The sequence below is a fragment of the Meriones unguiculatus genome, chromosome X, assembly GCF_030254825.1.
Source record: "Meriones unguiculatus strain TT.TT164.6M chromosome X, Bangor_MerUng_6.1, whole genome shotgun sequence".
NCBI lineage: Eukaryota > Metazoa > Chordata > Mammalia > Rodentia > Muridae > Meriones > Meriones unguiculatus.
This window is the reverse complement of record NC_083369.1, coordinates 133,848,344-133,860,362: the sequence shown is the minus strand read 5'-3', so window position 1 is coordinate 133,860,362 and position 12,019 is coordinate 133,848,344. Positions and strand designations below refer to the sequence as shown.

The 12,019-nt window shown below is 43.1% G+C and overlaps 2 protein-coding genes across 2 annotated transcripts; both read right to left on the bottom strand.

The window, feature by feature from the left end:
* Positions 1 to 1,239: 1,239 nt before the first annotated feature.
* LOC132650111 (stabilizer of axonemal microtubules 1-like) lies at positions 1,240 to 2,985 on the bottom strand. Its single transcript, XM_060375405.1, has one exon. The coding sequence runs from the start codon at positions 2,980 to 2,982 to the stop codon at positions 1,555 to 1,557; it is 1,428 nt and encodes a 475-aa protein (XP_060231388.1). The 5' UTR covers positions 2,983 to 2,985; the 3' UTR covers positions 1,240 to 1,554.
* A 3,579-nt stretch (positions 2,986 to 6,564) lies between these two features.
* On the bottom strand, positions 6,565 to 8,310 carry LOC110559951 (stabilizer of axonemal microtubules 1-like). The gene has a single exon (XM_021655606.2). It carries the CDS (start codon positions 8,305 to 8,307, stop codon positions 6,880 to 6,882), a length of 1,428 nt encoding a protein of 475 aa, XP_021511281.1. The 5' UTR covers positions 8,308 to 8,310; the 3' UTR covers positions 6,565 to 6,879.
* Positions 8,311 to 12,019: the final 3,709 nt, after the last annotated feature.

Genomic DNA, 12,019 nt, shown 5'->3' with positions numbered 1-12,019 from the left:
AATTGGGTTCATAGATGGTAAAAATACAAGTCCCTGGAGGAAGAATTCTTAGTTGGCTCTCCATATACTTTGTCGGGTAGATTATGTTTGTTTATTTTCTGGGAAGAAATTCATTTTTATGATTTGAGGGTCCACAATTTACATAAAGTCTGCCTCTTTGGGAAGTCATTTTCAGGTAATAAATTTTCATCAGGCACCAAAAAAATTATAGTCAACCAAGTCTCACAAATATGATTTTAGAATAGTTGTGAAAATGAGGCACACCATAAAGATTGAGTTCCAGTTTGAATTTCAATGATTTTTTCATATTAAAAAAAGAAAAACATTATCTTTATATGAGCAGAATATTTATCCCAAGGAACACTGAGTAAGGGTTTATGGTACGCAATTCTGTTGAAAATTTGAAGAAAGGGGCCGGAAAAGTAGTTGATGTTACTAGAGTGCTTTCCTAACATGCGTGAAACCATAGGTTCCAACTTCAGAAGCACATAAACTCAGCATCCTAGAGTTAGACACAGAAGCTCAAAATCATCATGCTACATCATGAGGACTAGGCCAGCCTAGGATACATGAGACCATCTCTAAGGGAAGAAAAAAAATTATATTTTTCAGATACTAGGAAAAATAGAATACAATATATTATCTATGATTTGCTAATTTACTTAAATCTAATGGGCTTGGGGTTACATTTGGGCATATTTTATGGAGATTTTTTTTTCTATTTTCAGTACAGGTATACATTGTCAGTATTCCAAATCAATGTGGTACTTGTGCAGTTTGCCTAGAAACTAAGGCAAGCATATTTCTCACAGTAAAACACGTTCTGATAATAAGGTAAAATTGGATGATTTCATTAGATAAGTACCAGAACTCTGCTGAGTCTAAAAAGTAAATTACAGGGGTTACAGGGTGTAACTAAGTAGTATTTCTTTAGCATATGAAAGGGTCTAGTTATAACTCACAACACTAAAGAAAAACTTTTTGTTTTTCGTATTCAGAACAATATTTCACTGTGTATTATTGGTTCTCTTCAACTCACTCTATAATCCAGACTGGCTTCAAACTCAGTTATATGGTGCTCTCTGCCTCCCAAGTACTGAGATTAAAGGCATGTGCCACTACCACCTCCCAGGTAACTGCAAAACTTTTTAAAGAAACATTCAAAAGCAAAAATGAATGAGCACACCATTTTACTTTTTTCCCCAATATGATTTTTGTTATTGACATTTCAGGGTTGGCAAATGATCAAATTAATAACAATGCACCTAGCTCATAAAAATATGTTCTTGAAACCAGCTTTGATTTCATGAGGACCAAAGCAAGGGACATTGATGGGGTTGGAAAGGTACAGTAGAGGAAGGGTTAAGAGAAGTAAATCTGCTGGTATGTCCATGTCGTTTTGCTTGGGTGATTCTTACTTCATTCAAATGTCCTGAAATTTATAATGAACTTTGTGGTTTTGTTTATGTTGTTTTCATTTTGGAGAATTATTTTGTGGTTGTTGTTGTTTGCTTTCAATGTACTGTGCAATTTCAATTTGTAAACGGCCATTTTTCAATGATAGCATGGGACTGCCAGTTCTCTCTGCTTAGGAATTTCTGTATCATCAAAGCCAAGATGGTTGCTCTGCTGAGAATCTGGTCTGTACATTCTGTGCCCTTCAGCATCCACCTCTTCAAAGATGTAGCCAGGGGGTTCCAAGTATGAAGCTGGGCACCTTAGAATGCCCTTAGAAGTAAAACTAGTAGAATACGTGGTCTGACCTTCTAGAGGGATGTTTTTAGGAGGACCAGACCAGGGGGGCTTGCAGCTTTTTGTATTGACAGGTACAAAGGGTACGTAGTGGGCACGGTTGGTGGTCAGGCAATCCATAGGCTGATTCGATAATTTCAGCTGTGGAGCGGGTTTGATCAGTTCTCTGCGGGTGGTGGTGCAGGGTTTGTAATCTTCTCTGTGTATGGTGGTGCCTTCAAAGCGGTCATCCTTCTTCAGATGGTCAACTGGGCGGCAGGGCTGGACAGGAACACTAGAATGGCCCCGGTAGTCAGCTTGTGCAGTTGTCATCAAATCGATCTCCCCTTCAGGTGGGATGTAGGGTTCGGGCTCTTTGGGAACTCTCTGGGATGTTGGCCACACTTGAAATTTGTCTCGAAACTCGGTGTTGAATAGCAAGGGTATGTCTAACCCAAAGTGCCTGGATGTAGGTTTCCAGATCTTGGCAGGCTCTCCCTTCAAACCCTTGTAGGAATCCCTGTGGGTGGTAAGGTCATCAAAAGGGACCTCACTTGGTTTATACTTCTCTCTCCCGTACACACACCGCCTCGCCAAAGGATAGGACACATAAGTCGACTTGTAGCTTGTTGTATTCTCCATGGGGCAGCTGCAGAGCTTGAGTACAGACGGAGGTTTGGGACTCACGGTAGCCACAACATGTTTTACGGGATAATCGTCCTGGTGTGTGGTTCTATGAACGAACCTACACAAGGAAGGACGGTATGTCGGCGATGGACGAGTCGAAGGTCTTTTTTGCTGGTTCCAATGTAAATAGTGCGCTTTGTAGGTAGGCTCGCCATCCATTTTGTCTCTACACGGCTGGTTGTTGTCTCGAGGTTTGATGGGGCTCACTCGACTGACAGGGCAGAAGTTGTAGTGTTGATTATAGGTTGTGAGGAAATCCATTTTGTCTTCCTTTGCAGTGAACTTGTGATGTTGGTGTTTCACTAGTGCGGGTACTAGTGCTGTGTCGTAGGCCTTGAAGTCTGTCTTTGTTGTGGTCAGACCTTCCATGGGTATAGTGTGTTTCTGGTACTCCGCTTTCGGTTTGAAGGACTCTCGAGGCGCGAAACAATGATAAGGTGAATACTTCTCGGTGTATTCGGAGAAAAAACATGGTTCCTCTGTCTTCTCATAAATCTTGGTAGGGAGGTGTGGGCAGCGATGCCTGCCGCAGGAGCAAAGGTTGCAGATGCACTTCCGATCCATGAGTGCCACTCTCCTGACACCGGCTCACCTCATACTCCTGGACATGAGCCTCCTCATGCACCTCCCACCACGCCTCAAGAGGCTAGGCAAACCCAGGTCTCCTCTTGAAAGAAAACTTAAGTGGCCTGCTTCCACAGTCCCAGTCTGCTTTCCCTGTTTCCTTACCAAAATTTGCCTTGCCCTGTTTCCTTCCCGAAATTTGCCTTGCAAGAGCAAAAAAAATCACCAAGCCCACACCCTGCCGGCCCGGCTCACCTCCACTGCGCAGGACCCAGAGTGTCTGGCCAGTTGCGCTAAAGCCTCCGGAAGCCACGGGGCCCAGACTGGCTGTCCTCTGTGACGTCTCTAGGCCTTAAAGGGGTGGCAATGCTGGCACAAGAACGTCGTGTGAGGTCAGGAAATTCCCATTGTCTCACTGGTAGGCCCACCACAGGGCTTTTTCCATCGGGTCTTGGAAGAAAGATGGACTTCACTTTCTTAATCATATTACTAATAGGCTAACGACCGTTCCTTAGTGAGGATATAAAAGATGTCCATCACTGTAGGAAATTCCTTTGGGCAGCACTGGACTAGAAGAGACCCCTCTAGCACAGAAAACTTCAATTAGAACACAATAATTTATCATAAGTGTGTCTGCAAGTGGGTATGTGAAGGCCAAGAGTCAGGCACCTTCCCGCATTTCTTTCTACCTCATTATCTGACACAAGGCTTCTCACTAAACCCAGTGATCACCAACTGGATAGTTTGGTGGGCCAGCAGTCTCCAGTGATTGATCCATCTCCACTGCCACAGTAGCAGGGTCAGAGACATGTGCCTCAAGGACTGGCTTTTTTCCAGGGTTTCTGGGCTTACAAACTCAGGTCCTCATGTCCATGCAGCAGGCACTCTGTCCCATCAAACCATCTCCCCAGACTCCCCAGCAAAATATTTTCTAGATAGAAGTAGTAGTTGATGCCTTTACCTTTAACTATAATCGCTGAATAATGCAAAGATGGCATGCATGTTATAAATTATCTAGTACAAGTTACTGTGGTTCATGCTATAAATACAGAAAAATGGAAGTGTTTCCTTCAACAGTACTGTGTCAGTTTAGCCCACACAGTAGCAAAAACACACTCACTTATATCAGTGGTTTATAAAACCAAAGGCTTCTCACTTTAATGCATATCACAGGTCAGCTGTGGGTCTATTCCACGTCATCTACCCCTCAGGACCCAAATGATAAACCCGAGCTAATGAATTCATTTCCCTTAACAAATGAGACCAAAAGAAAACCCCTGACTCTTTTTGTTTGTTTGTTTTTCAAAACAGAGTTTCTCTGTGTAGCCTTGGCTGTCCTGGACTCGCTCTGTAGACCAGGCTAGCTTAGAACTCAGAGAGATCCACCTGTCTCTGCCTACCTGAGTGCTGGGATTACAGGCATGTGCCACCATGCCCTGCTAATCCCCTGACTCTTAAATTGTCTACTCAGGGGTGACAATTATCATTTCCACCCACCATTCACCAAAAGAATCCACATGTTATTATGGTCTTTCTAAAGTGAGGGATTCTACAAATCATATGGGAAAATAGTATCTAAATGATGAGTTGTGGAAATGTTCCACTGGGAGAGTCAGCACATGTTTGAGCAATAATGTAATCAAACACAGATTACGATTTAGAGCTTCACATTACTTATTCTATAACAAAATTAAATTAATACACCTTTGATAAATTATTTTCCTGGAGATTGGGCTTCAAAAATCAACAACAATAACATTCAATCCTGTTTATTAAATTTAGATGAAGTGAACATCATGCATGGAATTACATGCCTTTACCCCCCACTTGGGAGGCAGAGGCAGGTGGATCTCTGTGAGTTTGAGGCCAGCCTGGTCTTTACAGTGAGTTCCAGACCACCCAGAGCTACATAGTAAAATCCTATATCAGAAACAAAACAAACAACCCCACCCACCCACAAAAAAAGCACATATGAAAGGCTTCTAAAATGGGGGGTGGGCTAGATAGAATCCAAACACATATAACTTCATATTAAAATTCTACTGTAGAGCCAGGTATAGTGGCGAACTTCTTTAATCTCAGCGCTCAGGAAGCAGAGGCTGGTAGAACTGTGAGTTCAAAGCCAGCCTGGTCTACATAGTGAGTTCTAGAACAGCCAGAGCCACAGAGTGAAACCTTGTCTCTAGAAAAAAAAAAAAAAAAAAAAAAGATCTACTGTAGTTTTAAGTAACTACTTGGCATGCTCAAAGTTAAACCTCAGCTTTGAAATATAAATGCCTAAGACCTGCTCAGGCATCTTGATAGAGGATTTTTAAAAATCACATCTACAAATAATGTAAAATAGTGATAAAATAAATGATAAAAATGAAGTGCAGAGAATGGGCTGAGCGTGAAATCCCCTAATATTATGAAATTGTGTGAGAAACATATATTAGAAGGAAGTTTCAACACATATTAAGTACAATAGTGTTATACTATAATGGTATGTATATTTGGGAAGAGGTGTCTAGGGTGAACTTACTAAGAATTTCTAATTTTAGACTTTACTAAACACGATGGTTTCAGTGAACACTATCTATCTATCTAATACTAAAGGAAAATATCCTTACTTCCTTTTTCTTAAAAGAAAGAAAGATCATATGACTATTATCTTATAGTTAAAGACTATCTTGCTTTTAAAATATCAACCTTTGCATGTGGCTAGTCAAAAATCATAAAGATTTGGTTCTTGGTTTTGGCTTTTTATTTTTAGACAAGGCCTCATTCTAGAACCTGGCTGGCCCAGAAGTCACTCTGCAGACCAAGCTGGCCTCAAACTCACAGAGATCCACCTGGGTCTGAGTCCTGGCACTAGGACTCAGGTGCTCACCACTACACCTTCCCAAAAATAATTTTGACACAAAAGTTTGAAAGGGTGCGAAAGCTAAAGTGCATATGCTAACTGACTAAGGTGCACTTGAACTAAGGGTCAATATAAATTCTTTTGGTTAGTAAAATATAGTTTACATTTTGTATTAAAAACAACAAACCAACAGTTGTGATAGCACACGCCTATAATACCAGCACTCAAGGAGGCAGAGTCAGGCATATCTCTGTGAGTTCAAGGCTAGCCAGGTCTACAAAGGGAGTCCAGGGCAGCCAAGGCTACATAGAAAAATCATATCTTGAAAAAACAAAACTAAAACCGAAATGAAACAGTCCTTTGAAAAACTAGGCTTAACAAGTCATGTATTTTTTTTTTTTTTCTGAGACACAGTTTCTCTGTTTTACAAGAGCTCTGTATATCCTGGACTTACTCTGTTGTCCAGGTTTCAAACTCATAGTTATATGCCTCTCTCTGCCTCCCAAGCATAACTTTGTATCCCAGCTGTATCCTGCTCCCTCATTCCCTCCCAATCCCACCCTCCCTCCCTCATCTCCTCCCTGCCCCTTTCCAATCCACTGATTGGGGAGGGCCTCCTCTCCTTTCATCTGACCCACTAAAAATCTTTTTAAAGGAAAATTCAAAAGCAAAAATGAATGAGCACACCATTTTACTTTTTTCCCCAATATGATTTTTGTTATTGACATTTCAGGGTTGGCAAATGATCAAATTAATAACAATGCACCTAGCTCATAAAAATATGTTCTTGAAACCAGCTTTGATTTCATGAGGACCAAAGCAAGGGACATTGATGGGGTTGGAAAGGTACAGTAGAGGAAGGGTTAAGAGAAGTAAATCTGCTGGTATGTCCATGTCGTTTTGCTTGGGTGATTCTTACTTCATTCAAATGTCCTGAAATTTATAATGAACTTTGTGGTTTTGTTTATGTTGTTTTCATTTTGGAGAATTATTTTGTGGTTGTTGTTGTTTGCTTTCAATGTACTGTGCAATTTCAATTTGTAAACAGCCATTTTTCAATGATAGCATGGGACTGCCAGTTCTCTCTGCTTAGGAATTTCTGTATCATCAAAGCCAAGATGGTTGCTCTGCTGAGAATCTGGTCTGTACATTCTGTGCCCTTCAGCATCCACCTCTTCAAAGATGTAGCCAGGGGGTTCCAAGTATGAAGCTGGGCACCTTAGAATGCCCTTAGAAGTAAAACTAGTAGAATACGTGGTCTGACCTTCTAGAGGGATGTTTTTAGGAGGACCAGACCAGGGGGGCTTGCAGCTTTTTGTATTGACAGGTACAAAGGGTACGTAGTGGGCACGGTTGGTGGTCAGGCAATCCATAGGCTGATTCGATAATTTCAGCTGTGGAGCGGGTTTGATCAGTTCTCTGCGGGTGGTGGTGCAGGGTTTGTAATCTTCTCTGTGTATGGTGGTGCCTTCAAAGCGGTCATCCTTCTTCAGATGGTCAACTGGGCGGCAGGGCTGGACAGGAACACTAGAATGGCCCCGGTAGTCAGCTTGTGCAGTTGTCATCAAATCGATCTCCCCTTCAGGTGGGATGTAGGGTTCGGGCTCTTTGGGAACTCTCTGGGATGTTGGCCACACTTGAAATTTGTCTCGAAACTCGGTGTTGAATAGCAAGGGTATGTCTAACCCAAAGTGCCTGGATGTAGGTTTCCAGATCTTGGCAGGCTCTCCCTTCAAACCCTTGTAGGAATCCCTGTGGGTGGTAAGGTCATCAAAAGGGACCTCACTTGGTTTATACTTCTCTCTCCCGTACACACACCGCCTCGCCAAAGGATAGGACACATAAGTCGACTTGTAGCTTGTTGTATTCTCCATGGGGCAGCTGCAGAGCTTGAGTACAGACGGAGGTTTGGGACTCACGGTAGCCACAACATGTTTTACGGGATAATCGTCCTGGTGTGTGGTTCTATGAACGAACCTACACAAGGAAGGACGGTATGTCGGCGATGGACGAGTCGAAGGTCTTTTTTGCTGGTTCCAATGTAAATAGTGCGCTTTGTAGGTAGGCTCGCCATCCATTTTGTCTCTACACGGCTGGTTGTTGTCTCGAGGTTTGATGGGGCTCACTCGACTGACAGGGCAGAAGTTGTAGTGTTGATTATAGGTTGTGAGGAAATCCATTTTGTCTTCCTTTGCAGTGAACTTGTGATGTTGGTGTTTCACTAGTGCGGGTACTAGTGCTGTGTCGTAGGCCTTGAAGTCTGTCTTTGTTGTGGTCAGACCTTCCATGGGTATAGTGTGTTTCTGGTACTCCGCTTTCGGTTTGAAGGACTCTCGAGGCGCGAAACAATGATAAGGTGAATACTTCTCGGTGTATTCGGAGAAAAAACATGGTTCCTCTGTCTTCTCATAAATCTTGGTAGGGAGGTGTGGGCAGCGATGCCTGCCGCAGGAGCAAAGGTTGCAGATGCACTTCCGATCCATGAGTGCCACTCTCCTGACACCGGCTCACCTCATACTCCTGGACATGAGCCTCCTCATGCACCTCCCACCACGCCTCAAGAGGCTAGGCAAACCCAGGTCTCCTCTTGAAAGAAAACTTAAGTGGCCTGCTTCCACAGTCCCAGTCTGCTTTCCCTGTTTCCTTACCAAAATTTGCCTTGCCCTGTTTCCTTCCCGAAATTTGCCTTGCAAGAGCAAAAAAAATCACCAAGCCCACACCCTGCCGGCCCGGCTCACCTCCACTGCGCAGGACCCAGAGTGTCTGGCCAGTTGCGCTAAAGCCTCCGGAAGCCACGGGGCCCAGACTGGCTGTCCTCTGTGATGTCTCTAGGCCTTAAAGGGGTGGCAATGCTGGCACAAGAACGTCGTGTGAGGTCAGGAAATTCCCATTGTCTCACTGGTAGGCCCACCACAGGGCTTTTTCCATCGGGTCTTGGAAGAAAGATGGACTTCACTTTCTTAATCATATTACTAATAGGCTAACGACCGTTCCTTAGTGAGGATATAAAAGATGTCCATCACTGTAGGAAATTCCTTTGGGCAGCACATGCCTATGATCCCAGCACACAGGGGCAGGTGGATCGCTGTGAGTTAGAGGACAGCCTAGTCTACCAAGCAAGTCCAGGACAGCAAAGGCTGCATAGAGAAATCATGTCTTGAAAACAACAAGAACAAAGCAAACAACAACAACAACATAAAACCCCACCCAATTTAGTAAAAGAGACAAGAAATCAGTATAAATGATGAGGACATTACATTTAAATGGTGAATAAACTCCTTGAAACAAATCAGAAAAGTTACTAGGTGATAGAGGAAATGGCCAGGGAAAGCTTAAGGTGACATTTGAACCAGGGCTTGTGAAAAAGTAAGTTAAGTCCTTATGATTTTGGTTAAGCACATTCTGAGACAAAGCAACCGCTAGTGGTAGGAGTGTGCCTAGCACAGCTGAAGGACAGCAAGGAGGCCAGTTTGACCAGTTTCAGTTCACAGTAAGGAATATGGGAGCTGGGGGTGATGATATAGTTAGCAAGGAGAAATTTTTGTCCTGGAGTCCCGGCTGCCTCAAACTCACAGTGATCCTCCTGCTTCTGCCTCCCTGAATGCTGGGATTAAAGGCATGCACTGCATGGCTTTTTTTTTTTTTTTGATGTTGTTGTTGTTTAGACAGCATTTCATGTAGCCTATCCTATCATCAAACTCACTATGTAACCATGGATGACATTCTGCCTCTCCACCTCTGAAGTGCTGAGATTATGGGTATGTGCTACTATGTCCAGCTCCTTTAAAACAAAACAAAAACTCAAGATTTCTTTGTATTATTTAAAATTATGTAAGGGAATGTGTGTGTGGCATCTCTGTGTGTGTGTGGGGGGGGACTGCATGTGAGTATGTGCACATGAGTGAACATGGCCTTGGATGCCAGAGGCATCTGATACCATGGAGCTGGTTGTGAGCCACTTGATGTGGATTCTAGGAACAAAACTTGGGTCTTCTAGAAAAGCAGCTCCAGGACAGTCAAGGCTACACAGAGAAACCTTGTGTGTGTGTGTCTGTTTTTGGGTTTTGTTGTTGTTGTTGTTGTTGTTGTTGTTGTTTTTTGAGACAAGGTTTTTCTATGTAGCCTTGATTGTCCTGGAACTCACTCTGTAGAGCAGGCTGGCCTGGAACTCACAAAGATCCACCTGCCTCTGCCTCCTGGGTGCTGGGATCAAAGGCTTGTGCCACAGCCGCCTGGATGATAGCAAGCACTTTTACCTGCTAAACAATTTCACTGGCACTTAACATACTGTCAGTGCAACAACTCAATAGTTGTTGAATTTATGTTTTGTTTTTGTTTTTGTTTTTTTCTGATATTGAGGATTGAACCTCAGATATCGTGCATGCTAGTAGCTCTACCACAGCTGCATCCTCAGCCATAACTTTTTTTTTGTTGTTGAGAAAGAACTCATGGCTTGAACTTGCTATGTGCCTGAGGATGGCCTTAAACTTCTGATCCTTTTCCTTCTAAATGCTGAGATTTCAGATAGGTGGCACCAAGCCAGGTTGATGTGGTGCTGAGGATTGAACCCAAGGCCTCTTGTATGTTAGGCAAGCTCACTACCAAAAGAGCTACATGCCCAGCCTTCTTGAGACCGTTTGTTTTTGTTTTGTTTTTTTCAAGACAGGGTTTCTCTATGTAATAGCCCTGGCCATCATAGGACTTGCTTTGTATACCAGGCTGGCCTTGAACTCATAGAGATCCACTTGCTTCTGCCTCTCAAGTGCTGGGATTAAAGGTGTGTATCATCATGCCTGGTGTGTCTCTTTAATATATACAGTGTACCGTTGCTATCTAAAGTCACCCTGTCTACAATTCAGTACCATTAACCAAAAATTTTAAGGCATTTATTTATTTATTTGTTTATGTTATTTCTATGTTTGTTTGTTTGGAGACAGGGTTTCTTTACATAGCCCTGGCTATCCTGCAACTCACTATATATAGCAGGTTGCCCTACAATGCACAGAAACCCACCTGCCTTTTCCTGCCTGCTGGGAATAAAGGCATGTGCACACCAGGCTAAAGCATAGTTTTATTATTTCTCAAAAGTTCTGTGTTCTTTTTTAAAAATTAATTAATTAATTATTACAATTTATTCACTTTGTATCCTGCCTATAGCTCCCACCTCTGTCTCCTCCCAATCCTACCCTCTCTCCTTCTTCTCCCCCTATGTCCCTTCCCTAGTCCACTGATAGGGGAGGTCCTCCTCCCCTTCTATCTGACCCTAGACTATCAGGTCTCATCAAGGCTGGCTGCTTTATCTTCCTCTGTGGCCTGGCAAGGCTGCACACCCCAGGGGGAGGTGATCAAATAGCCAACCACTGAGTTCATGTCAGAGACAGCCCCTGTACTCCTTATTAGGGAGCCCACTTGGAGACTGAGCAGGCTATGGGATTCCTTTGAACAAGGGGGTCTAGGTCCTCTCCATGCATGGTCCTTGGTTGGAGTATCAGTCTCTGCAGGTCTCCCTGGGCCCAGGTATTTTTGGCTCTGTTGTTCTCCTTGTGGAGTCCCAGTCCCCTCCATGTCTTTCTGTCTACCTTTTCTTGCATAAGGTTTCCAGCATTCTGCCCAAAGCTTGGCTATGAGTCTCAGTATCTCCTTTGATACCCTGGTGGGTAGAGCCTTTCAGAGGCCCCCTATGGAAGGTTACTGTCATGTTCCCTGTCTTCTCCTACTTCCAATGTCTATCCTGTTTGTCCTTCTGAGTGAGGTTTCAGCCTCTTCCATAGGGTCCTTCCTTATTGTTTAGCTTCTTTAGGACTATAGACTTTGGAAATCAATCTGGTGCTTTCTCAGAAAACTAGGAATAGTGCTACCTCAAAATCCAGCTATGCTCCTCTTGGGCATATATCCAAAAGATGCTGAACCATACAACAAGGACATTTGCTCAACTATGTTCATAGCAGGGTTATTCTTAATAGTAAGAATTTGGAAACAACCTAGAGGCCCCTCAACGAACGAATAGTTACAAAAATTGTGGTACATTTACAAAATGGAATACTAGTCAGCAATTAAAAACAAGGAAATCATGAAATTTGCAGGGAAATGGATGGAACTAGAAAAGATCATCCTGAGTGAGATAACCCAGAAGCAGAAAGACACACATGGTCTATACTCACTTATAAGTGGATATTAGCCATATAATATAGTATA

Bases quoted from the DNA above. Each gene is read 5' to 3' on its own strand.
- LOC110559951 (XM_021655606.2), bottom strand. From the start codon at position 8,307: ATGGATCGGAAGTGCATCTGCAACCTTTGCTCCTGCGGCAGGCATCGC.
- LOC132650111 (XM_060375405.1), bottom strand. From the start codon at position 2,982: ATGGATCGGAAGTGCATCTGCAACCTTTGCTCCTGCGGCAGGCATCGC.